The 24,885-nt window shown below is 43.2% G+C and overlaps 3 protein-coding genes across 17 annotated transcripts in view; 1 reads left to right on the plus strand and 2 right to left on the minus strand.

Moving 5' to 3' along the window:
- vav2 (vav 2 guanine nucleotide exchange factor) overlaps positions 1 to 1,485 on the minus strand; it is a 180,406-nt gene extending 178,921 nt beyond the window's left edge. For all 11 annotated transcript variants that reach the window (XM_031855842.1, XM_031855838.1, XM_031855840.1 and 8 more), the window contains exon 1: positions 134 to 1,485. In XM_031855842.1, coding sequence (XP_031711702.1) covers positions 134 to 337 — 204 coding nt within the window. In that variant the 5' untranslated portion in view covers positions 338 to 1,485. The remainder of the gene's footprint in view (positions 1 to 133) is intronic.
- Positions 1,486 to 7,913: 6,428 nt separating this feature from the next.
- LOC116388180 (bromodomain-containing protein 3-like) lies at positions 7,914 to 16,074 on the minus strand. Of its 4 annotated transcripts, none has more exons than XM_031855847.1 (11): positions 16,001 to 16,074; positions 14,423 to 14,766; positions 13,535 to 13,672; positions 13,304 to 13,448; positions 11,610 to 11,731; positions 11,216 to 11,509; positions 11,001 to 11,129; positions 10,717 to 10,881; positions 10,031 to 10,122; positions 9,665 to 9,939; positions 7,914 to 9,271 (listed from the first exon to the last, which is right to left on the minus strand). In XM_031855847.1, the coding sequence occupies exons 2-11, from the start codon at positions 14,615 to 14,617 to the stop codon at positions 9,168 to 9,170; spliced, it is 1,659 nt and encodes a 552-aa protein (XP_031711707.1). In that variant the 5' UTR covers positions 14,618 to 14,766; positions 16,001 to 16,074; the 3' UTR covers positions 7,914 to 9,167. The 4 variants fall into 4 exon arrangements, with proteins under 4 accessions (XP_031711707.1, XP_031711706.1, XP_031711704.1 ...); XM_031855846.1 differs by having other exon boundaries at positions 11,216 to 11,512; XM_031855844.1 differs by having other exon boundaries at positions 11,216 to 11,515.
- A 374-nt stretch (positions 16,075 to 16,448) lies between these two features.
- wdr5 (WD repeat domain 5) lies at positions 16,449 to 22,068 on the plus strand. 2 transcript variants are annotated; one of them, XM_031855902.1, is made up of 14 exons: positions 16,449 to 16,638; positions 17,648 to 17,757; positions 17,912 to 18,020; positions 18,435 to 18,508; positions 18,602 to 18,691; positions 18,830 to 18,919; positions 19,040 to 19,123; positions 19,219 to 19,274; positions 19,693 to 19,739; positions 19,912 to 19,987; positions 20,221 to 20,254; positions 20,399 to 20,473; positions 20,577 to 20,664; positions 21,017 to 22,068. In XM_031855902.1, the coding sequence occupies exons 2-14, from the start codon at positions 17,680 to 17,682 to the stop codon at positions 21,115 to 21,117; spliced, it is 1,002 nt and encodes a 333-aa protein (XP_031711762.1). In that variant the 5' UTR covers positions 16,449 to 16,638; positions 17,648 to 17,679; the 3' UTR covers positions 21,118 to 22,068. The 2 variants fall into 2 exon arrangements, with proteins under 2 accessions (XP_031711762.1, XP_031711763.1); XM_031855903.1 differs by lacking the exon at positions 16,449 to 16,638 and having other exon boundaries at positions 16,664 to 17,757.
- The last annotated feature ends 2,817 nt before the right edge of the window (positions 22,069 to 24,885 follow it).

The following is a 24,885-nucleotide window of genomic DNA, read 5'->3' on the forward strand; positions in this document are numbered from 1 at the left end:
GAGAGAGAGAGAGAGAGAGAGAGAGAGAGAGAGAGAGAGAGAGAGAGTGTGTGTGTGTGTGTGTGTGTGTGTGTGTGTGTGTGTGTGTCATCAAACAACCCATCATCTTGCTGGTTGGAAGTTCGCAGCTCACCTGTGACATCTGGGGTCTGAAATTGATCTCCTTCAGGTCCACCGAACCCGGAGAGAGGTTGTGCAACATCTGGCACAGGAGCACCCCGTCTCTCAGAGCCTGCGCCAGGTCGAAGACGGCCGCCGAGGGCCACACGACCCGGTGGTTCGGGGGCAAGACCTTGCAGTCTATCAACCACCTCCCGCATTGTCTCCACTCCTCCATAGCGGCTCCAAATGACTGACTCCCCCGCACACAAAGTGTTTAAGCGGAGTCCTCGAACTGGCTCTACGGCGGAGCAGCTGAGAGCTGGAGGTTTCACGGCGCACGAGCAGGCACGAGTCGGCTCCCTTACCTGCGCGCGGACGTTTTAATCATTCACTATCAGCTGTGATAATCAGGCGATTTCGCAACCGTGCGTTACCGGGCTACACCCCCCATCCCAGACGCATGTCAGCTCTCCCGTCTCCGCGACATGGAAGTGAAGGCTTAGGGGGAAATAAACACTGAAATACGGATCCAGTTTAGCGTACACGGCGGCGGCGATGCGAGCAGACGACAGAGACGTGCTACGGGAATTTTCTCCTCTTCATTCTTAAAAAGTTTGCTTTGCATATCCAATCCCCAAAAAAAGAAGAAAAGGCGTCACAGTAGCGGCTAACAAAACAGCTGGATGCAGCGGTTTTTGTCATGTACCGACTTCAGCATAGTGGCTCACATTTCAGTGAACCAAACAGCACAGCCTCACAACACAATGTAAGGGGGAGAGAGAAAAAAGCAACACAACGTTTTTAAGTCTGTTTAGTTGTCCAACCAAAGCCCGGAGTCTCCAACCGCAATTTGCATTTAACCTTTCCTCGGAAGTACAACAACAAAAAAATGCAAAAGACAAGAACTTCCCGTAATATCCACAGCAAACAATAAGGGAAAAGAAGAGATAACACACAGGGCAGTGTTTGCCCAACGCCGGAACCCTCTTTTCCACAACACACGAGCGAAACAACGCTCTCCGGCAGCGGAAATATTTCCAGAGGGGGGGGGGATAATAAACACCAGTGTTTACGTTTATCCGGTAAACCCTACTTTGTTTGGCGCCTTTCTGCACGCCCTAAAATAGCGCTGCTGCGCGTGTGTACAGCTTGGCATGTCTGATTTCTGCCTCCCTTCCGTTCATGTCCTCTCTCTCTCTCTTTCGCTCTCTCTTTCTCTCCTCGTTTCCCTTTCCGACGGAGATGTTTAGCGGTCCCGACCGCCGCGCAGCACAAACGTGTGGCGAAAGTGCCCAGGCTTCTCGTGCGGTGTTGACTTAAGTGCAGGGCTGGGGATGATGAACGAGCTCGCACGTGCCGATTATTTCGCGCAAAGGTAAAACTTGACTAGAGTGGCCGCACTTTCGTTAAAGTGGCTCCATACTCCCAAGAATGTGAGTTTCAGGGAATATAGATATAAATATATTTTGAACGGAGTTTTGGATGCGCCCTCTGACGGAGAAAGCGCGCACTGCACGTGCTACCGACACGAGGGGATTAAAAGGGACTGTTCAATCAAAAGTAATGATGGACAGGTGTGCTTTGGGAGAAAGCAGCTCATAGTTTTCAGTGACTCTGCTCACTGTGAAGTGGGTTGTTGTGAGTATTCATCTGAGTGCATTAAAACAATGATTTTGGATTTTGTTTTTTATTAAAGAGGCAGTCCCCCCTAATGTTATGTGTCACATTTTATATTGCCACAGCCAATAGCAGGTAGGCCTACTGCACAGCCATTTTTAAAAGGCAAGAGTATAACTAAAAGACACATTGGAGTCTCATTAGAGACTGCAAGTCATGACATGTCAGCCTCTGCTGCTTCAATTTTTACAGCTTTCTCTTGAAAGTCTCAACATTATGCGCATCACTAAACTGCTGGAGTGTCCCTTTAATGCAATTTTGAACCCCACCACCACAGGCATCAACACACTCAGGTATACAAACCACTCAGTTATTATGGTTATTGATGGGCCATGCCTGAATGATTAACATCATACAAATGTATTCATTATCTATTTCCTAGGTCAGTTTTGGTTCTCATACATAGCACAAACTATATGCGACCACACCTATTTACCCATGAGGTAAATATATCAGGTAAAATTGTGATAAAAATTAAATTAAAAAAACCCCACCACACAAGCCGCTACATTTGTAAAATGCTCTCCATACTCTGCTACGGACAAATACCACTGTCTTGTCCCAATCATATCTGTGATTTTTTATTTTTTGGTGATGCCATAAAGTCTCAGACAACACTTTGGAGGTGGCATGTTTTTATTTTCACCAGCGGGCCTTTTTCTCTGAAGAAATGCTGACATGTCACAGTAAGGAAAGCACACGTGTAAATAGTAACATTGATAAACGTCGGACTCAGTGGAATAATTGTTAAAGAAGGTAACTGTAAGATTAGCATTTTAACTTTAGCTTGTCACCACTTTATGTCGCTAATGCTAATTTAGTCATCTTAAAAGAGCAGTTCAACAATTTGGAAAGATGCTAATTAGATGTGAAGATGCGACTCTCATGTCTGTACACTACATTATGTTAATGTAGAATTTTATTTTATCATAGTTTGTTGCACCAAAAACCTCTATCCCAAAATAAAAGCGATTACAGGAGTATTTCATGATATAGAGTGAATTGTGTGTTAATTTGGTTTGTGGTTTATATTTCTCTCTTTTGAAACTTTACATATCACTGATGATCAGCTCATGCACGATATATGGATTGGAAAAATGCTCCATTTGAAATATTGACATCACAACAAGAAGCATGAAGGCAAATCGGACTTTTGTCCACAGGGATATCTTGTTTGTTTTATTACAAAAGTGAAACACTGTCTTGAATAATTATGACTGGGGAGGAACTCATTACACTGAATATTAGTAGCTTTATGCAGACTGGACTCAATAGAAAGAAAACAAAGTGAAGAAGTACTCAGCATCAAAGTTTACAGACACGGTATCATACTCGCAGTTCTTCACTTTGTGTGTTGTCTTTAACTTTCACCTAAACTTGAGGATACTTTTAGTCTACATGTTAATTATTAATATTCACTAAACATGTGCAGCACACACAGGACTATGGGGTTTATATATTCATTTATATTGAGATACAATTTACTAACACAACCTGATCTTAGTAGACTTGTTTAGGTCAGCATTTCCACTGCAGGTGAACAACACACTTATCAATACAATAAGTATTTTGTTACATATGGTTACAAGCTAGGCCTATGATAGATTATTAAACTGATAAAAAGCACAATATAACCAAACTGTTGAATCTAAATTATTGCACAAAGGAAATATTGATATTGAACAGTTTTCATGGGGTCATGTTTTAGTTGCACTTCCTGTAGTCCTCCTTCGTTGTAGTTCCACCATGGCAGACCTCCGTCAGTGACATCCTCCGTCGCATCATAACTACATAGCTTAGTGAAAGTGGAGTCGGGTTCTCTGAACACCACGGTTGTCTTTTCCTAACTCCTCATGAATTCTCCTTCACTTCTTTCCTTGACCCCATGACGTTTTGATAGAGGTCAAGGAAAAATGGGTAGGAATAGACGTTAGGAGGTCATTTTTTATCTTTTCGACTGCAGCCGTGGTCTTTTCTTACTATGATAGAGTTGAAATGTCAGCTGGGAAAAAAGGCCTATCACAATCCATATTTTTTTTATCCATATTAACGTGAAAGGAGTTGCTCGTAGTGACAGAAATATCACAGACTCTGCATTTCCGCTCCGTTTTTGGAGTACAAAAAATTGTGAAAAACAGCACCCAGCTATTATTTTAAGTGTCCTCTGCCATTTAGAGACATTGCGTTTCATTTCATTCCCTAGTTTCCTTTCCCGGTCTCTCTCCTCTTCAATAGATTTCCCAATGTCAGGCCTTGTTAGTGAAATAATCAAAATTGGTCAATTAATCACTTAATCGTCACTAAAATCAATATGCCACCTGTTTCTTGTCAAACCCCCTCCGTCACGTCTCATTACTTCCTCAACCCCCGTCATAATCGTCCCTTCTCACCTTCACATTTCCTCAGGGATGTAACACATTTGGCAAATTTATCTCCGGGCATAAAACTCTCGTCTCATGTTATGAGCTTCTTTTTGTACCTGAACGAGGATTTTATTTTCATGTTTTTTTTATTTAAAGATTGCAAAGCTGATTTATACATGAAGTACAAGTCATCAAATTAAGTCATCAATGTGTACGGCTTAAGGAAGGATTCAAACGACCACTTCCAGGTCTTTACAGCTGGATATCGTGTCAGAGGCCTCTTCTTCCTCAGCTTTCTTCTTCGCTGCCCGGTTTGGGACTGACTCCCGCCCAAATATGTCACAACTCAACCATGTCAATACGGTGTAGAGACCATGATCGCTGCCGCCCATCGTTTCTGACCCAGAGGTCCAAGCCTCCAGTTCAAGAATACAAAGCCAACATTTTTAAACCAAAATCCTGTTTGACACAGGCAGCGTTTCATTCACACCCAGGCATGAAAAGCCTTCCCCAGTGATTGTGCAGGCATATACGGAACAACAAGATGCCTGAAACATTAGTTTGTGCATTTCAATTTGGACCTGTGAGACTCCTCCCTTGTCTCCTGCAGTTGTCTCACATCTGCTCGCTACGTGAGGTCAGGACAGCCTGTAGAGGCCCGAGGCGGTTTTGCTTTCATTTACGGTGACTGTGGATGTGGTCTGTCTTTCAGGAGTGCTGGCTGTGTAGCCCCAAATTCATCCTCAGGCTTCTGAGTCCCGGGGGGCCGACCAGCAGACCCGAAAGTCAACATGGAATTACCCGGTGATCAGTTTCAGCCTCGGTTACTGAGACTGCAGTCCTCATCCACAGAGAATGTACTTGCAGTTTATGTGTGAATGCATAAACAGTCCCAACCTTAAGGAAGCATGCAAGCAGACAAATATGACTTTGCAGGACGCATTCTTACAAAACCGTCTTTGAGTTGGGCCCGATGGAGCCATGACATCACTTCACCTTTAAAGGCGTTCTGAAGAGCCCAACCAGCCTGAACGTCAGAGCGTCGGGGTTGTGGTTTGGTGGCCTGTAGCTGAGTCCAGTAATACTGCTGAGTATAAGCTTATGGTCCTGCAGCTCCCACAAGTGAATATAAATGCACATACAAAATGTATGGGAATGTGATGCAGTGCAGCGCTGCAAAAACTACACACTCAGCAATCCCCTTGGATAAGTAATAGTTTTAAAATAGATTAATAGGCATCATAGATTTTGTTACCAATTAAGCATATATATATATATATTTTTAAAAGTCTCTTAATTTATCGAGAAAAGTATCGGCTAATTTGCATTTAAGATTCTTGAAGTAAGTCACGTTAGCGCAACTTGCCAAACAAAAGTGCATACATGTGCAGGTCACTCTCCATACTTTGATTCAAACTGACTGACCACTTTTTTGTACCAGTTGGTGAAAAGAAAATGAAAACCAGAGATCCATTAATCAAAGCGAACACACACACACACACACACACACACACACACAGAGTGTGGTGCGATGTGCCTGGAGGGTTGCATGCGTGGTCTTTTTAAGCAATCGGCTTTATGCGTTGTGAGTGATGGACAGAAGTGGCACGAATGACTTGTTGTCATTGGAGTTGCGGCATTGATCAATCACGCCCCCCCCCCCGGAGGTTGTTGGTCGGTGCAGAGTGGCATGTTGCGTGTGGCATGATGGGAGTGCAGGTCACAAAGAGCACGTCCTCTCTCTGCGACATGCGCAGTGCAAGGCTAGACAGGGGGGCTTCAGGCCTCAGCAGTCCAGCGTGTCGTCTATCAATGGTAAAACAATTAAGACGAAGCAGTAAAAGTCCTGCATTCAAATTATTACTTCAAGTGAAGAGTGAGAGAGGCATTATCAGCACAAGTGCGTTGCTTTCCTAACTTTCAGCCAACGTTCGCCGTGCGTTGCTTTCCTAACATTTACAGATTGTTCCGCAAATCTGAACCTGCCATGAAACCAGCAACATTACTCTGTCATGTAAATGTATACGACAATGTTTCCCTCTGAAGTAGTAGTACACAGTAAGTCGTCGGCTATACAGCTGAGTTGTATATTTCTAAGTGCTTCGGGGGCTTTTTGTAACTTATTTCAGGGTATAATGTGTTAGAGTAGAGTAACATCATTACATCTTTATATTAAACAGCATAATACATCTATAGCTGTTTTATTTGGGGGCCCCAGGTCCAGGTCGCTAACTGTTAATCAGACTGTAGGCCTATCACCGGTGTCTCTGACTTGGTTGTTTGAAGCAACTATGGCATGGCAAGTGTATATTGCTCAGGACACAAGGAAGTGCAGCGTCCAGTGGGAAATTGTTTTGTATGAGCGGTGCAAGCAGCAACACCACAGGCTCATAGGTATAACAGATATGCCCATGAAACTTACCAAGTTGAATACTTATTAAGACAAGTATATATTTTTTTAGAAGTTTTCTGAACATGTAGGTTTAAATATGCAAATGTTGCATATCAGTCTGAGCAATGGATGAAGCCAGGTTCATAACTCATTTCATTTTGCTGACGTATTAGAGTCAAAGCCTTTTACGACGAGAATTTTGGATATCTCTTTTTATCACTCCATAAATCAAAAAATACTGTCAACAGCAGCCATGAAAAAAAAAAAATGCCATGTTTTGACTGATAAAATGTTTTATAAATCAGGCTATGAATGATATATGACCTACGCCCTCAGTAAAAACCTTCAGAACACACAGGAATGGGAAGTTTGGTGTATGGAAGTGCAACTGAAGTGGAGATTTCTGGCTCAGTCTGAGAAAAAACTCATTTTGAGTAAATGGCCTTTAAAGAGATGTTTTGTAAAATTCCATTCATTTTGCAAGACACTTTAGGTAGATATTAAACCAAAGACATCACCATCAAACTTTCCCCAGTTCATTACTTACATTGAGACAATCACGTTTTCTGAAACTTTATGCTCAAATATGCAAGTGAGGCATTATCTAATGCTAACTTTCTGTGAATTTAGGAGAAATCTACAGACACAGAAGTTAAATGAACAGCTAAATGTGTATTTTGGATTTTTCTTTCCACTAGTCTGAAAAAGAAGACGCGTTATAGAAGCAAAATAGCCCAGAATTTAAAAAAAAAAAACTAAAACTTTTCACTCTTCTCTTAATGAAAATCACTTCAAGCTACATTTTGTTATGAGTAGATAAATAAATAAATAATATATAATGAATGCATTAAGGCTATATAATCCATCCCAACTGCAGTATTTTCTAAAATACAACAGTGAAACCATGAAAACGTATCTTCATAAAGCTGAGGATAGTGCATGACGGCCATCTCCTGGCTGATTGACTGAACTGCAAGCTCTGTTTAGCCACAGATTCCCAGTTTACTCTTTATCTTCTTCAGTACCACAGTCCTCACACACACACACACACACACACACACACACACACACACACACACACTACATCTCCAGTGCTTCAGTACCACAGTCCTCTCACACACACACTACATCTCCAGTGCTTTGCGCCCACGTCTAAAGGAGTTAAGCCCTGCGGTCCGACGGAGGAGGCACCAGCTGTTTGAACTGGTCAGCTTCGGGTGCGTGCCAGTTTTCTGCAGGGCAGTTACCAGACCAGCTGAAAGTGGAGTCAATGTTTCAATCAGGAGGGCTTTCTGTCACTGTGGTGCACGCTGTGGACTAAAGAGCACGACGTTGAGGGCACTTTACACCGACCCTGTCAAACAAAGACAAGGCCACCGTTGTGCTTTTACTTTTATTAACAAAATAGAAACAGGAGAGCTTACGCAGACAGATGGAATATTATCTTATCACAAGTAAATTCATATTAACAGCAACCAAATGGTTTTAAAAACATGGTTGGAAACAAGAACTTACGTACGTGTTTTTCTTTCATGCTGTGGTTCATTTACAACAAATGACATTCCTGCTGTGTGGGCTGTTTCTCTTTTTTGAACATGGTTTTTCCAGGCCTCATTTAGTCGTTTGATTTTGTTCAAACGGAATACAAAATCTAATTGTAGAGACTTGAAACATAGGTTTAAGAAGACAGCAGTGCATCGCCATGCAACATACTGGCAGGGGACATAAATAACAGTGGACGTGATCTTCACTTTGATGGATTACTGGACTCAAGTCTCTGCAAGTTGACTTTCATAGCACACCGCTAAGAAGCCTGGAGGGGAAGACTCAGTTAAAGCACTGCATCATGGGGAAAATATTCAATGGAAGTCATTTGTAGTAAATGGACTACGCCGTGCTAAACACCGGTGGCCCTTCACAAAGGTCATGCAGTGGTTTGTTTTAAACTGCTCTGCTTGGAGCAATAATCACGGATGGCACCCAAAAAGGTGAAAGTCAAACGACAGTTGCTCACGAGGAGCAAGGTACCTTCTACGTTTCAACATTCATTTTCCAGTTTCTTCCACAATTGAAACAGACAAGTACTGTACATAACACGTGTGTGGAGCTGTGAACCAAAATCCTTGTACCCACCCTCTCCATACTTTCTAATGAACAAGACTAAATGTATACTATATTGCCACCATAAAGATGAATATCCACGTCACAGTCTCAAACAGCAGCCCTCAGAACTGTGCAGCGTGCTTGAGATTGTGACTAAATATACTTGTTCATAATCATGTCCTACAATAGAAACATGCTTCTCTCGACTTGAAGAGCAAGAGTCTCCTGCAAGAATTGGAGGTGGAGAAGAATATTTCAACGAGGTGTTTGAAAAAGGCCTGTACTGTAATTAAACAGTGTGGGGACAGGATATTAAACTCAGATGTTATGAAATGTGCCCCAGTGAATTTATAGCGTCCGATAAGAAACACCAGCGCCGGATATTACGATTTGTAAAGGAGTAAGAAAGGCCATGCTGAGTAAAAGGAAGTTTCCTTTTCCAAATATTTGAACATAAGACAAATAGAAAAATAGGAATGGTTAACAGGTTTTTTGGTCACAAAAGAAATAAATAAAAAACATTACAGCCGTCACGAGTCGCCGTTTTCTGAACTGGAGTCACTGGAGGTGCTGGTGGCCGAATCTGAAGAAGTGCTGCAGCTGACGTGATGAGACGCAGCATGACTGCCTTTCTCTGGATGGAGGGAAGTAAAGGAAGCACCGTCACCAAATCAATTCTACAGATGCTGAGGGCATTTACATGTTGTTGTCGATGTTTTGTTAGCACATTCATTTCAAACAAAGGTGCACTCAGTGGAGGGCACATCTCCGCCAGGTGTGTGTGCAACAACCACCGCTGTAATGTACGATTGAACACAAGATTGGACAGACACAGGGGTGTGCACACACGCACACACACACACACACACACACACACAGACACACACACACACACACACACACAGACAGACACACACAGACACACACACACACACACACACACACACACGCGACCGATCGCATGATCCTCCTGGCGGAGATAATACTAATAATTCGAGGGAAGGTGGGAGGACGGCTTCCTACTTACTTTGACATTTCTTGAACTTCTTATACAGACAAGACTTCACGTATTGCTCCAGCTCGCGCAGAGTGGACGGCTTCAGTAACTCGAAGTCGATCTCGATCTCTTCGGGGCTGGTGTCGTGCATCGAGGGCTCTCGTCTCTGAATGATGTGCACCACGCGGCCCAGCTTCAGGCCAGGCAACCGGTTAATGTCGAGGCTCAGCTGTTGCTTCTCGTCGTACGTCATCTGCAGAGTTTCATCATCCGAATCACAGACGTTGCTTCCCAACCACGACCGCCTGGAATTCCGAGACAAAGCCGTCAAAAGGTCTCTACGTGGAAGTGACATACTTTGATAATAGAGTTCTTCAGTTCTGTAAAACATCCTACCTGGAGTTGTAATGCTGCCTGCTGTCCTCTTTATGGTCCTTTTCTTTCATCTTCTTTGGTCTGAGCGCAGGGACTTCACAGTATGCAGGGAGCTGTTCATGAACAGTTTGAAGCCATGTCAACAAAAAATAAAAGAAATTAGCTTTTTGTGGTACATATGGTAGTATCAAAATAGTAGGTGCCAAGAAAAATAGCAACAGTAGGAAATCATGCCAGAGAGTAGTTTCTGTGTGCGAGCACGTTGGAGTGAGAATAAAGACAAGGAAGTCTCACTGAGCGATTTACTGTCTGCTGGGCCGAGTTCAGCTCAGCGTGTGATCATTTAACAGTCAGAGAAGGTCTTCTGATATACTTAATGCATGACCTAACGCTGCAGGACACAAAACATAATGTCTGCTCCAGAAAACTCTGTTATCTCATCTCATGCGGAAATGAAGAAAAAGCTTCTGCTGACTTGGTATGTGGTGAAATTTGAACTTATATAAAAGCTATATTTTCATTGCATTTTACAGTACACAGGGTTTTTTTTTTTTTTTTTTTACAGGTAGCGTAGATGCTATGTCAGCATTTGTAAGTAAAGGCAACACTTTAGATAATTAAGCTAGAGGTCAATGAATCTATAGGAAACCAGAGGCGTCGCAAAGCAAAGAGGAACTCTGGATTTAGAGACGTGTGCAGATACCCACCTGTTCTTGAACCTCAGCAAGTCGGGTGGGTTTGTCCCGCTCGTCCGCTAAGTCTGATTTGTCGGCGTTGTAGGAGCCGTACCCACTAAAACCCGCTCTCTTGGCTGGCGATGGCAACTCCACCGGCTCGTCCGGCATCTTTGCGAACATCATCTCGAACACACCCTGAAGCAAACGCATGCACAGTGACGAAAGGAGGATCGAGTGAAATAGAAGACCGAGTCCTAAAAAAAAAAAAAAAACCTGCAAAACCTTTTTTTTTTTTTTGTTAATACAAAAAGCACCTGAAGTTTTATGGCCTTAGCGACAACATCATGATGCGGCGGGTTGTATTTGTAGCAATTGGAAAAAATCAGCCTGACGTCTGCAGCGAAGCCTTGTGCGTCCTGGTACTCTCCTCCATCCATCTTTTTCTGGAAATGGAAAAAAAGTCATGAAGACAACAACCGTCCTGCCCGTGAGATGAACCATGAAGGGGATGTACTTGTACGGCTCGTACCTTCACAGTGCTCAGATCCATGGGGTATTTGATGATGAGGTGGTAGTCGTGGAGCTGCAGAGCTGCAGCGTCGACGGGCTTGTAGAACGGCCAGGCGTAGGCCAGGTATTTCTTGGACAGCATTTCCTTCAGGATATCGTTGCAAATCTGGAGCTGTTCGTTTTCTTGTTCCGGCAGCTCCTTCCCCCGGCCCGCGCTTTCACGTCTCCTCTTGCTTCCTGACGAATCGCTCAAACTGGTTACGGCCGCTGTGGAGGGATCAGCGGCGGCATCCACCTTCCGCTTCAGCCCTTTCTTCTCCAATGAAACACAAAAACAACACCACAATAAGAGGAAACTCTCCTCATCATCTGCGATTCCAAACTAATAGGAAGAGACGTAAACGGCGACTCACTTTTGTGGCGGTCTGTGACGGGTGTTTGGGCACCGAGGACGAGCTGGAGGGCGTGTTTAAGAGGCTCGGCTGAGTTGTGGGCGTCGCAGCTGAAGGACATGTCACGGCTCCGTTCTGCCCACCTGCAGACGTGGATCAAACACAAACACGGGGCATTTTCAGTGATGGTGTAGCTGATATGAAAGATAAGGCATCGCAGCATTCACTAATACATCCCCTTTTAAAAAAAAAAAAAAAAAAAAAAAAAAAAAAAAGTTTGCTGCCGAAACACCAATAACACAAATAGTAGCCTACAATTCTGCAGAACAAACAATGTGACTGAACCGTGCTAACCGATTGGTCAACTGTCGGAAAGAAAGAAAAGTACGTATTGTCATCCAACCTGCACGTGCTACCACGTGACGTGACTCCGGGGGTGTGTTCACAGTTATTCCACAACATAACCGACAGCAGCGTATTCAAAATACTCTTGTCAAAAAACTACCATTTGAACGGTAATGTACACAATAAACACAACTTAGTCCGTTATCCGTTTTGGGGAGCTCTGATGGATAGACTAGTGGTACATTATGAGCAAAAGGAAAACAAGAGAATGTTGAAATCATTTTCAAGGACGTTTTACTCTTCCTCTCATTTTCCAATGTGCGTTTTCAATGACTGGGAAATTGGTCTTCCAATTTTGTTTTCCAGGACGCGTGGGAACCCTGACAAACTCAAATAAAAGAGAAAGAAACCCAGTAAAATATTAATCTTAGTCGAAGTAGTACTATTTTATAAGATCAGGTTTTAAAGTGCATTGAGTTATTGTAACAGGATTTTTTTTTTCTGGCCAAAAGAAGCAGCAACAAACATCCAGTGTGTGTGTTCAATCTAAGCTAAGATTGATCGAAGACGGCACATCTTTCCGTGTCGCTGTGTGCAGGTTATTTCCACCCTGATTTCTGAAAACACACACACACACACACACAGGCCTGTTGTTCTCAGTGGCCGTCGGTCTGTACGCTCCAACATGTACACGTAAACGATTTAAGAAACACCCACAATTACTGCGCTAATAGCCGTATACATTTCCAGAGTGCAATATCATTTAGGTGGAATGAGAAAAACAACGCTTAGGAAGAAACCCAATTTCTGTGACTGCAAAGTTCAACCTCACTAAAGGACCCACAGGGTACAGAGTATATAGTTAGAGAGCAGAGACACTTCAAAACAGACAAAAGGAAGAAGAGGGGCAGAGGCTCACTGATGCTGCAGACAGTGCTGGCTGAACCGTCGAGAGACTTTAGGGTGCCGCTGATTCATGCAGGCCCGAATATAAAGCTTTCACACACCCAACAAGGGATGCCAAGATAAACTGCAGCAGTGACAGTCACCATGTTTTGCGTGAAAAGAAAGTGTGAAATAGTGAGGGATGAATTAAGGAAACATATACGTAGTTTAAGGGAGATCTGGTTGTAACCTTTAGATTGCATTTAATAGAACACAACATTAAAACTGAAAGCAGGACGTCTCGATTGCCTCTCCGCTGCCCCGGCCTGGCCTCGCACCTAATTGCTATGTCAATGTAATCATAACTATATACTTATGATGGTTATTATAACTATGGCCCATATAATTAGTATTATTATATGACAACATGTAATTATATTATGTTCATACCATACACTGTACATCCGAAGGGTTCGTGCGCGTACCTTCAGTACCGGGGGTGCTACTTTTCTTTCCCTTCCCTTTGGCGGCGTGAGGAAGAAGCTCCACTTCCCTTGGCTGCATCTGGGCAACTTTTTGCAAGAAAACCTTTTCCACGGCGAGCGCCATCAGCACGATGTCATCTGTGGGCTGGAGGACAGAGGTACATCGGTGAGGATTTCGTTTTCACGTGAGGCTAACCGCCGCGTTGCATTCCCCGTCACGGAGCTCCTCACCTTGTTGTAGATGTAGCAGTTGGTGAACATGGTGTTGAAGTCTTGCATACATTCACTCGCGCTCCCATAGTAGTCGTTCTCCAGTCGTTTCTTGATGGTTCCCAGGTCCATGGGAGACGTTATGATCGTATGATAATCCTGATTGAGGAAAAAAAAAAAAAAAAAAAAAAGAGACAACGTGTCAGATGAGCTTTTTTTTTTTTTTCTCTCCCACGTCTTCTAAAAGGATCTGAAGAGGAAAGGTTTATTAATGCGGAATCCCTACAATTTGATATTTCTCACTTCCGGGATAATTCCAGTTTACATTCATGTTAATAATGCAGAGATCTAGGAACACAGCGGCATTGTTGAAATGTCAGACAGAGCTAGAAACTCAAGATTAGCCACATTTATTTGGGATGAAAACCAAGGAGAGAAACAATAAAACAGGTGAACGAAACAACATCACTAGGGTCAACGAAAGAATGAGAAGATTGAAGGATTTAGAAGCAGTTTTACTTCAGTGAACGAAAAGAGGAAAGCAGACTCTCTCCAGCACGGCGAGACAAACACGTGTGTGACGTTTCAGACGTAGGAAAGACGGTTACACAGTGGGAGTCCATGTGTGCACAAAATGTACCAAGTTCAGGCATCAGTAGCCAAGAGGCTACTTTAATTTGGTTGTGAATAACAGTTTTTTTTTGTCCATCAGAGTTTGAAAAAAAAAAAGTATTTTGTAGCAAATATACTGCTGCCTTTATCAGGGATGATTATCACGATTGTAGTTAGTACAATGCCATATAATGAAGTCCTGTGGAAGCTGCAGTTGTGTTGTTTTATCTCAGGATTTATTATATGAAAGCATCTTCACAACCTAGATGAACATTGAAATCACTTTAAACTACTTACTGGCAGCCCAAGAGCGACTGCATTAACCGGCTGGTGAAAAGGCCAGGAGAACTGGTGCCGCCACAGGGACTTCATCACTACACTCTGCATGTACTGCAGCTGGTTGGTCCTCCGGCCGGGCCCGTTGGGGTTGGTGACCTCGGGGGGCGGAGGGTTCACGAACCGCGGGGGGTCCGGGCGAGCGTCTGCTGACATGGCCGGGACCGGTCTCCCCGACAGGACACGACCTCTGCTGGTTTGTGTTATCTCCCGTGAATCCCGCAGCTTTCGTCCGTCAGCTCATCAAAGGCTCCGAGGGAACGCCGGCACGCTTCATTCATAGTTTTCATACCAGACGATGTGATCTGTCGACATAAAAACAGAGAGAGATCATAACTATGGTTCAGAAATATATACAAAACAAGCCGCTACTACTGACGATGTTATGTAATGTAACTACGGTTGATCTACTTTCAAATGTGGTTGCAACACCGGTGGTGGGGATGGCTTCACAAATGGCTCAGTCGAATACACAAACATGCAAACACATGAAGTCTAGATTTGCACAACAGACTCCAAAGTTAAGTAGAGTTAAAGCTCTCAACTCTGAGTCCCACTTGGTACGTAGCATAAGACATCATTGCAGTTACAAAGATGTTTATGAAGAGCTCACGTGAATGAGTCCATCTGGTGATTCTCCACGTTATCAGCTGCATGTTGTTCAACTGCTGCCATAGGTTCAGGAGTTTTGGTGTACTATAGGAGTGTGTGTTCCACTTGTTTATTGTTATTTCATTGTTAAATTGTGGCTTTCCATAGTATAGACTGTGATTCTGGGCTGTTTTATCGTCACTTTTGCAACTGACAAGAAGGTCAAAGGTCATCAAGGCAGTGATTTTCAAAGGAAAGACGAGATGTTTAACACAGTTTAAGAGAGGTTGAAGAGTGACGCGCTACAGGTTAGTTTCGGTAACGTGTAACATTATAGCAATAAATAAATATTACTGGCTTTAACATGTTAACACGTTAATGCTGATTTGACACTCGACAAAGAGCAAACAGAAGAGTTTGACAATTGTTTTTTTTAAGTGCAATAAATAGAGCGCCATACCAGCTACAGGACAAGCCTGCGATGTGCTGTTAGCTGTACTTCAGCTAGCTAGCAGGCGAAACTAAACGTGCACCGTGTCATCACAAGTCGCCGTTACAAAATAAAGAATAGTCGTTCGAATAAAGTCTCATATTGCCTCGTAGGGGAATTTGGCACACAAGTCAAGGCCGAGAGTCGCGCTTTGCTGTGAGGAGGTTTAAGTTTCAGCTCAAAGCTTAAACATTGGAGCCTTGGAGGAGCTACCTTACGAGCTAATGTTACCTGTTATCCTCACACAACTGCAACGTAAACTGTCTCGCGGGGGGGTGGGGGGGGGGTCGCGGATAAAAAAAACTAACATTTAGGATAACTACAGGAGTTTTTACTAACTAATTTCCCTAGCAAGGCACGTTGAAACGAGAGTTTATGGACACTTACGCACACAAGAAAACAAACATTAGAGAGCACCGTTTGACCAACTTTGAAACTTTGTGACCGAAACAACAAACCTGAAGCCAGGAACGTGCCCTCCTCCCCAGACCGCTTCACTGGCGGATTGTAAACCAAAGGTGCACACTGCCACCTACTGTGCTGGAGTGTGTTGGGCCACGTTTGTATGGTATTATGTCACAAAGGGATGTCTACGTTTCAGGCTAACGTTATATCCTTTGACAGGATTTTTGATAACATTATTGTACTGCCATCAGCTTTTAAGTAACATTATCTAACTTTACCTCTCCTGAGGTAAATTATTCAAATATTGATGTAATGACTCGCACTAATTGAGCCCAATACATAACAGTCTCAAGAAAAACAACGTATGCAGGACGATTCATATTAAAAGTGCACATTAAAATGACGAGGGTCACCTGGAACACCACTACTAAAACGCACAAGTGACGAAATAGGTAAATTTGCCTTTGACACTTTTTGTCCCTCATTGGCCGCCGTTACTTCTGAGAGTGACACGCATGCGCAGAGACGCACCAGCGCACCACATTCCTCGCTTCTCGTCGCAGGCGAGCACCCAGCAGCCAGCCTATTGATTAACGCGTACTTCATGGTCGTCTGAGTAAAAAAATATTAATTTCTCCCTCCAATCTTCACGAGGAGTAACAATCTGACCGCGAAGCTGCATCGAATCCCCGTGAGTATCCGCTCACGACTGAATCCTCACCGTTTGAATGGAGGGCCCCTCCGTGGCAGCTCAACCAATTTGTCAACAGCGTTAATGCTTCGCGAGCAGACGGCTAGCATGTTGGGACTCACATTAGCTCTCGTGTTAAACCAGTGGATTCAACATTGAGTTGTTGTCCGTCTCTGTCTGGCCTTCAAATCGTAACCGTGTAAATGCTCAATATTCAGCATGACGATAGCTACTGTCACGGCTAAACTAACCAACGAAGGGGTTCCGTGTCGCCCTTTGTTTAATAATTCTTATTTTGGCCTTTGTCGCATTTAAACACGAATAAACGTGAACGGTTTTGTAATTGATACCAACTAGCCACACGTATAGTCTTAGCTAAAGGTATTACATGTTTATATTCAGTCCTTTTTAACCGTAACAAGCCAGATGACGGTAGCTAGCTAATTGCTAGCTGAAATAGCTACATTTTTTTGTTACATAACGCTATGCTAAAGTAGAAAGCAGCCACACAGGTCATGTCTGTTTAACGACTAAAGACTAAGATTAAAATCATCTTTTAACCGTAGATCTAATGGCTGCGTTTGTATTGAATTAACGTTAACGTTACAGTATTAAACCCCGTTGTCTCCCCTCCATATGACATATCTGTCATAGTTTACATTAAAAGCATAAATATCAGTTAGTTGGATCGCGTCATTTATAGACTGGACTGAACAGTACAGTTGAACTCACTTGAAGTAAATTATCTATGCATCCACTGTAGAAATCAGTCCTTTAATCATCATGAAGACCAACCAATGCACATTGTAATCACACATTGTTCTAATTTACATATTAGTACTCTAATATTAATACTCTAATCATAACGTGTGTGCTGAGGACTCTGAGGGCTGTCTCCGTATAACGCAGACGTTTGTTTCACCGCTACGTTCACTTCGGTTGTCTGTGAATGCGACAGTGCTCAGACTCGAACAGGATTTCATTATTAAACTCAACATCTTGTCTCCAGGAGCGTGCTTAGTAGATGCTCATTTCCTCACCATGGCAACGGAAGATAAGAAACCAGAGACCGACACGAAGCCTCCCGTCGTCCCATCAGCGTCTGCCAGTCAAAGCAAGGTCCGGGTCCCTTAAATATCTGCAACTACAGCACTTCACTTATTGGTTAATTGTGAGAACATGTGTGGGGGAAACGTAGGTTTTTCTTTGTCATTAATAAATGAATGTCTGCCTGTTAGTCGTACGTTTCTAAACCTCATGTTCTCATTCACAGTCTGCGCCCGGCAAGCCCAACTACAGCCTGAAGTTCACACTAGCGGGCCACACTAAAGCCGTCTCCTCCGTCAAATTCAGTCCCAGCGGAGAATGGCTCGCCAGCTCGTGTGAGTTCCTTTAGTTTCCAAAACCTCATGTGGGGCCACAGAACATTAGGGCCGCAATTCAAAATTATTTTCCATGATCATTTAATCTGCTAGCTATTTTCTCGATTCAGCGTTTCGTCCATTAATAAAATGACATTTACAATTCCTCATGTCTTCATCACCGTGTGCTTAATGGAAGCAGAGGGTGGTGATGATTGTTATTTATGCTTAAAGAATGACTGAAAAAAAATTGGCCAACTATCCAAAAAGTTGCAGATCAATCTACTAAACATTGCCGCTCTACTGTAAATCCTATTTGAAGATATTTTCTCACTTGCCTTTTATCATAATTATGTTGTGAAAAGAGCAGTGAGCTTGTGTTCACGGAGGCTGCAGCAACACTCACTGAATGCATCATTTTTTTTGTCTTTACAGCTGCCGATAAACTCATCAAAATCTGGGGCGCATACGACGGCAAGTTTGAGAAAACCATATCCGGACACAAACTGGTGAGTTAACAGATCCTCACCTTTACACCGTGGTCGTATTATCTGCTTATCCTTGACTGTTGTGTTCCTAATCAACACCCCGTGGACCTGCAGGGTATATCTGACGTGGCCTGGTCCTCCGACTCCAACCTCCTGGTGTCCGCATCCGACGACAAAACCCTGAAGATCTGGGACGTCAGCTCGGTAAGAGAGCGCTCAATGAAACGCTCTGAGCCACTGAGCAGAACAATCCCATCACGTTCCAGAGATCGCCCAACACCGAGTGTGACTTCAGCAAATGAGAATGTGACATTTCTCTCTCTTTTTGCTTCTTTCTTCTAGGGGAAATGCTTAAAAACTCTAAAAGGTCACAGCAACTACGTCTTCTGCTGCAACTTCAACCCCCAGTCCAATCTCATCGTGTCAGGATCGGTGAGTACAGAGCTCCTGGCACAGAACAAGCAGTCAATGGGAATGCTGTTAGACCTTCTGCTAAAGCACTCGACTTTATTAAGCATCGCCTCAACATGTCTGTTGTTGTTTTGCTTCCAGTTTGATGAGAGTGTACGGATATGGGACGTGAAGACCGGCAAGTGTTTGAAAACATTGCCGGCTCATTCTGACCCAGTTTCAGCTGTAAGTTATTTTTTTTTATAGTGGTATTAATATTGGATGATGTTATTAAGATCAACACGGTGCCAGTAAACGTGATGGTCTGTCTCGGCCTACAGGTTCACTTCAACAGAGACGGCTCCCTGATCGTGTCCAGCAGCTACGACGGACTCTGGTGAGAACCAAGCTCGTCTACATCACACGTTCACTACTCGTGCTGCCAGACGGATCTTTAACAGTGACCGAGGAAAATGTAAAACTGTGGTCGTCATTAGCAGAAAGTTTAAGACAAAATAGATTTAATAATAATAAATCATGCAAGTATGAACATTACCGGCTTTGACAGTTGGACTCCAAATAAATCGCCTTTATTAAATAAAACTAACACCTGCTTGAAAACACGTAGGATGGGTGCTGAGTTATGAAGACCAAATATGTGAGCAAAACTAATTAAATAACCCATATTCTTATTATATTAAATCTATAGGAATATTTGCTCATAGCATTGTTTTAAAATGGTGATGCTATGCTTCTGTTTTATTCATTGTATTACCTTTTAAAGCCTAATTCATTGTTTTGGTTTATGTTCCCAGCCGAATCTGGGACACGGCATCGGGGCAGTGTTTAAAGACGCTCATAGGTAAGCTCAGCCTTCATGTGCAGGGCGAGGACATTTATCACAGGGGCAAATAAAAGTATTTATTTTGAGGTGATGAGTGACATAATACTGTTTGAATTGAGGCATCGTAACACGTGTGATATTATTGCGTGCCGTATTTTGTGCTGACTCTGCTCCCGTTGTTGTTTGTCAGACGACGACAACCCCCCCGTGTCGTTTGTGAAGTTCTCCCCTAACGGGAAGTACATCCTGGCGGCCACGCTGGACAAGTGAGTGTCACCGCGCTCCTTTGTGTTAGAAGAGGCGTTCATGTTGTTCAGGGTTGTCACCAGCAGAGGGCGGCGCAGCGCTACGAAAGGCTTCCCTCAGCTACAGGTTGACAGTAACAGAATGTACATGGAAGTAATAAGATGAGAAGACTTACTGGCTTTACAGTCACATTGTTGCTGCTAATGCTAGCAGCAACTCTAACGTTAGCGCTGCTGTGTTTGTGTCTACTCAGCACGCTGAAGCTGTGGGACTACAGCAAAGGAAAGGTGAGCAGCTATTCACTCAGGTTGATTTATGTTCTTTCACGTTTAAGTTTCCTTTTATTCTTTTTTTTACTTTTACAACAAATGAAGTTTGTCTGCGTGAAGCAGAAAATTGAGTTTTTACTGTTGTTTTTTTTTACATTTCAGTGCTTGAAAACGTACACCGGCCACAAAAACGAGAAGTACTGCATATTCGCGAACTTCTCCGTCACCGGCGGAAAGGTTAGAACTTTCTGATTCCTTCATGTTCCGAGTGAACACTGTTTCTGGTATTTAACGCCTCACTGGCACACTTTGTACTCATTTCTACCTCGTTCTCTTTCAGTGGATCGTGTCCGGCTCAGAGGACAACATGGTTTATATCTGGAACCTGCAGACGAAGGAGATCGTGCAGAAACTCCAGGGCCACACAGGTACAGGAGAGGCCTCGGGTCTCAACTTCTTAAAGGGGACAGTTCCCCCCCCCAAATTAAAAATACATAGGTCTGTAGTTCCTACATGAAACTGCTCACAACAAGCTCTGTGGATTATCTTTGGGAACCGGGTCTTGATTTCTTAAAGGGACATTGCTGCAGAGTTTTTATTTTACTTTTTGGCACTAGGAGCACATCTTTGGATTTTGGGGTGAACTGTCCCTTTACGTCTTAATAGGCTCAATATCAGACACTTTGTCCTGATGCATTGTCGGCTGTTTTTCAGTCCGATCTTTGTGGCTGAGTGTAATACGTTTATAAAACTCTCCCTCTCGTCTCTTACTCTTTCCAGACGTCGTCATTTCGACCGCCTGCCACCCGACAGAGAACATCATCGCGTCCGCGGCTTTAGAAAACGACAAAACCATCAAGCTATGGAGAAGCGACTGCTAAGCCCCCTTTTTCTTTTTGGATCTTTTGGGCCATTCATAACGAGTTTTTCTTCTGTTTTGTTGTAAGAAAAGAGGACTTTTTTGTTTGCGAACAGAGAGCTCCTGCAGGCCGCAGAGGGCTTTCAGGTGAGGAAATTCAGCGAGGAGAATCAAATGACATCATCGACCACAAAAAACCCACAAAGCCGCATCTGAGATATTCCATGCGTCTAACGTGTGCCAGATTTAGTTTCTTCCACCAGGAAGTTGGAGTTTTTTTATTTTTATTATACAACAATGTTGATGCTCTGTTCTGGTGCTTCAGTATTTTTGACACTGCGTTAACCCCCCCCAACGTCACGGCTCCGAACCAACTCGCGTTGATAAATGTAAAGCTTATTTGGCCTTTCCATGATTCATTTTTTTTTTTTTTAACTTTCTCTGAGTAACTGCAGTGATTTCAAGGTGGAGAAGTGACTTTGACATCAAGCTTCAGGTATTAAAAAGAAAAGACATCAAAGGATCCTATGGCTGTTATTTATTATTCAAGGCATTGCGATCAGTGTTTGTTTTTTTTTGTCTTGATATTTAATTGCTAGATCTCAAATGTGCACCGCGTGCCGTAACAAGATATATTCAGTGTTTGTAAGTCCTTTCAGGGCAACAAACCAGGATTTAAAGCCCCCCCCCCCCATGTCTAAATTGAACACTTTACAGTTTAGGAAAGTGACCAAATGCAGCCGTTTAGTCCTCTAGCATCTGTACATATGACGTTGACGTATTGTGATTTGATTATTACAGCTGTCTTTGTTCTCTTCTGCTTGATTAGCTCCTTCTGTAGTTCTGCACATGAAGCCAGCAGCATCTGTTCTCTGTAGTTAACCTGGATTTATTATGTATTTGGTGGAATACATGTTTTGACATTTGACAGCTATAACCTGCGACTTAATAAACCCAGTTTTTGTACGTTTCACGTGAACGAGTCGTGAGTTTAAACATTTATATCACACACAATCAACCGGCATCAGTCAAGCTCACTGAGTTTTTTTAATAACTTTTTTCCTGTCCATGAAAGATAAGAACATCAGAACAACCCACAAAGAACAGAAGACAAAAATTCCATCTCCTTAAAAAAACAAATGGACAAAAATAGAATTAAAGAGGACATTCCCTTTCTCGCAGCGACGGGCTGAAAATGGCAAAGTAAAGGCAAAATAGTTTCCTCGCACCTTCAACTTTCAATCTGAAAATCGCCTCGTGGAATAAGCTTTTCCACAACGTGCGCGACCCCCCCCCCCCGCAGAAGAAAAGGGAGAGAACACAAGCAAAGAGATAAAATTACCTTTGTACAAAAATAGATCATTTTCCAAGTGTTTTTTTTTGTCCTTTTTTCTTAACATTTTACCATCGATGCAACAAAGAAAGCAGTGATTGTGTCACAAGCCCAGCTTTTCCTGATTATTACACTTTTTGAACATACAATTGCCAAGCAACACACATTTGGGAGGGTTTAAAATCTCTCTTTCACGGTTTTATTGAGGTCCCATAAACTGCTGAGAAGCTGGTTCTTTTTTTTTTGTTAGCTTTAGAGCTGCTGCGGTTCTGCTGGTGGACCAGGTTTAATAAAGTCACGGTCTGAAAGCAACAAAAACAACTTGTAGTAACTTGAGTCGTGGAACATTTTGGTCTGACAGACTCGTCTTCCTCTTTCGATGACGGACTCAAAAGAACAGAGCTGTCGATATAGATTTATAAATATATACACATTTACATATTAACAAAATAGAGCTTTGTGTTATAAAGCATTCATGATGGAGGTGATCCTTTCTGTGGGGGGGGGGCTGAGCTCGCACGCCGTCCACTTTATGGCTTAAGAGACCTGCGCTCGGCCAATCACAGTAAAGTAAACACGGGGGGGGGGGGGGGATATCGGACCTAAATCTGCTTTCCTTGATTCTAATCGCTCCTCTATGAAAACAAAACAGCAAATCTAGCCCAGAATAATACTAACATTGTATAACGTGTGAGCAGATTCAGATCCTTTCTGTTTGAACAGACATAATAGCTCCAGAATATAAATAGTGTACACTGAGCTCAGACCTGGACGGCTCGTGGTAATCAACACTGAACTTATTGCTTCTCCTCTCAGTTCTGCTGAGCAAAGTGATGACAGCTGACGCAGCGGAGACAAAAGTGCCGTCTTCTTGTCGGAGTAAATACTTCAAGTAACGCCGCTCCTCCTCCACCAGAGGGCGCTCGCGCCTCTTAAATGGCCGCCGCGTGCCCTCCAGTCCAGACTGAATGTGAATGTTGTCGTCCTGCTTCCAGCGAGTGAACGGCATCTGACCCGACTCTTTGCTTTATTCTAAGTGAGGAAATTGATCACTGGGATCAGCTTTACAGAGGTGGATTCACATCTGTAAAGCTGACCCCCTTACTGGAGGCCCTGCTGTGAAACTGGACCCCGATCACGTGGTCATGGTGTCATTGGAGTTTGGTCCGAGTCAACGGTGCTATGGAGCCCTGATGGTGCCACCGGAGTATTTCCACCTTTTCAGACTTAATTATCATCAATTAATATGTGGATACAATTTTTTAAAAGAGCGATAATAAAATACGCTCTGAGGGCGGATCAAAAGCCGGCAGCCGGCCAATAGAAGCGCCTGTCGCTGCTCTGTGGGTCGGACTTCGTTTCATACTTAATGAGGCTTTTATGTGAAAGCGATCGCACGATGTTCCAACAGGAGAGACATTCTCTGTGATGTAGAATATTCTAAAAAAACATTTTATGATTCCATTTTTAAATGACATCAGCAATCAATGATTAACAGAATAACATTTTATATTTAGTTTTTGTAATGCATGATTGAAATTCATATCTAATTAACATTTAGTTAAATGTATTAAAATCTGTAAATTGTTTATAATTAAAGACTGAAAAAGTGATGATTGAAGTGTCATTCTCGAGGCTCCATACACCAGACCGTTAACCGTTTCAGTTCATCACAGGATGATGACACAGCGCTCAGGTTCTTTCAGGTCCAGTTAGTGTCGAGGCGCTCATCAAAGCGTGGCGAATGAGCAGAAATACTTCATCTAATCATCTTTTGGGCCTTTTTCTAATATCGTACTTGGCAATAGCTACTATTTACCACGTCCTTAAACTCGGCTTGGCTCCACTGTTCTATGACACGGTACAGAATGACAAAACAAGCTGTTTACATCCGGCCCAGTAAAAATATCACACCTCACAAACACGCTAACACGCTCCCGCTCTGTGGACAATCTTTGGAAATGCACTCGATGCATAGTTTCGCAGCAGCTGCAGCATTTAGAGGAAAGCAGAGGAGGAAGGAAAAGAACAATCAACAGAATATGGGTGTGAAGCAGAATTATACAGAACGTGGAGATATCGAACGTTTCAGTTCCACTTGAATGACACAAGGTCGTCCAGAGAAGTGCAGGGAGAGCGACTGTGTGTGTGTGCCGCTCAAACTGGTGCGTCCCTGATCGGGGCCAGATTCCACCTCAGAGGTCCATCACAACATCAGCTCTCCGTTTAGGAACCCGACTCCGCCGTCATGAGGTTAAGTGCCAAGTAAACAAGTAAACAAATAAACAAACAAAAAAACAGGCTCTGCTGCGATGACGAGCGCCAGGAGCCCACGGTGGGACGGATTGGAGAACGGAGGTAATCGTGCATCGCTGCTGCTGAAGTCAAAAGAACGTCAATACTGTATACGGCTGTAACTCTCTGTATAGGTAGATGTCGGTGTTTGGGGGGGGGGGG

This window comes from Anarrhichthys ocellatus, unplaced genomic scaffold, assembly GCF_004355925.1.
Source record: "Anarrhichthys ocellatus isolate YVR2014 unplaced genomic scaffold, GSC_Weel_1.0 scaffold16, whole genome shotgun sequence".
NCBI lineage: Eukaryota > Metazoa > Chordata > Actinopteri > Perciformes > Anarhichadidae > Anarrhichthys > Anarrhichthys ocellatus.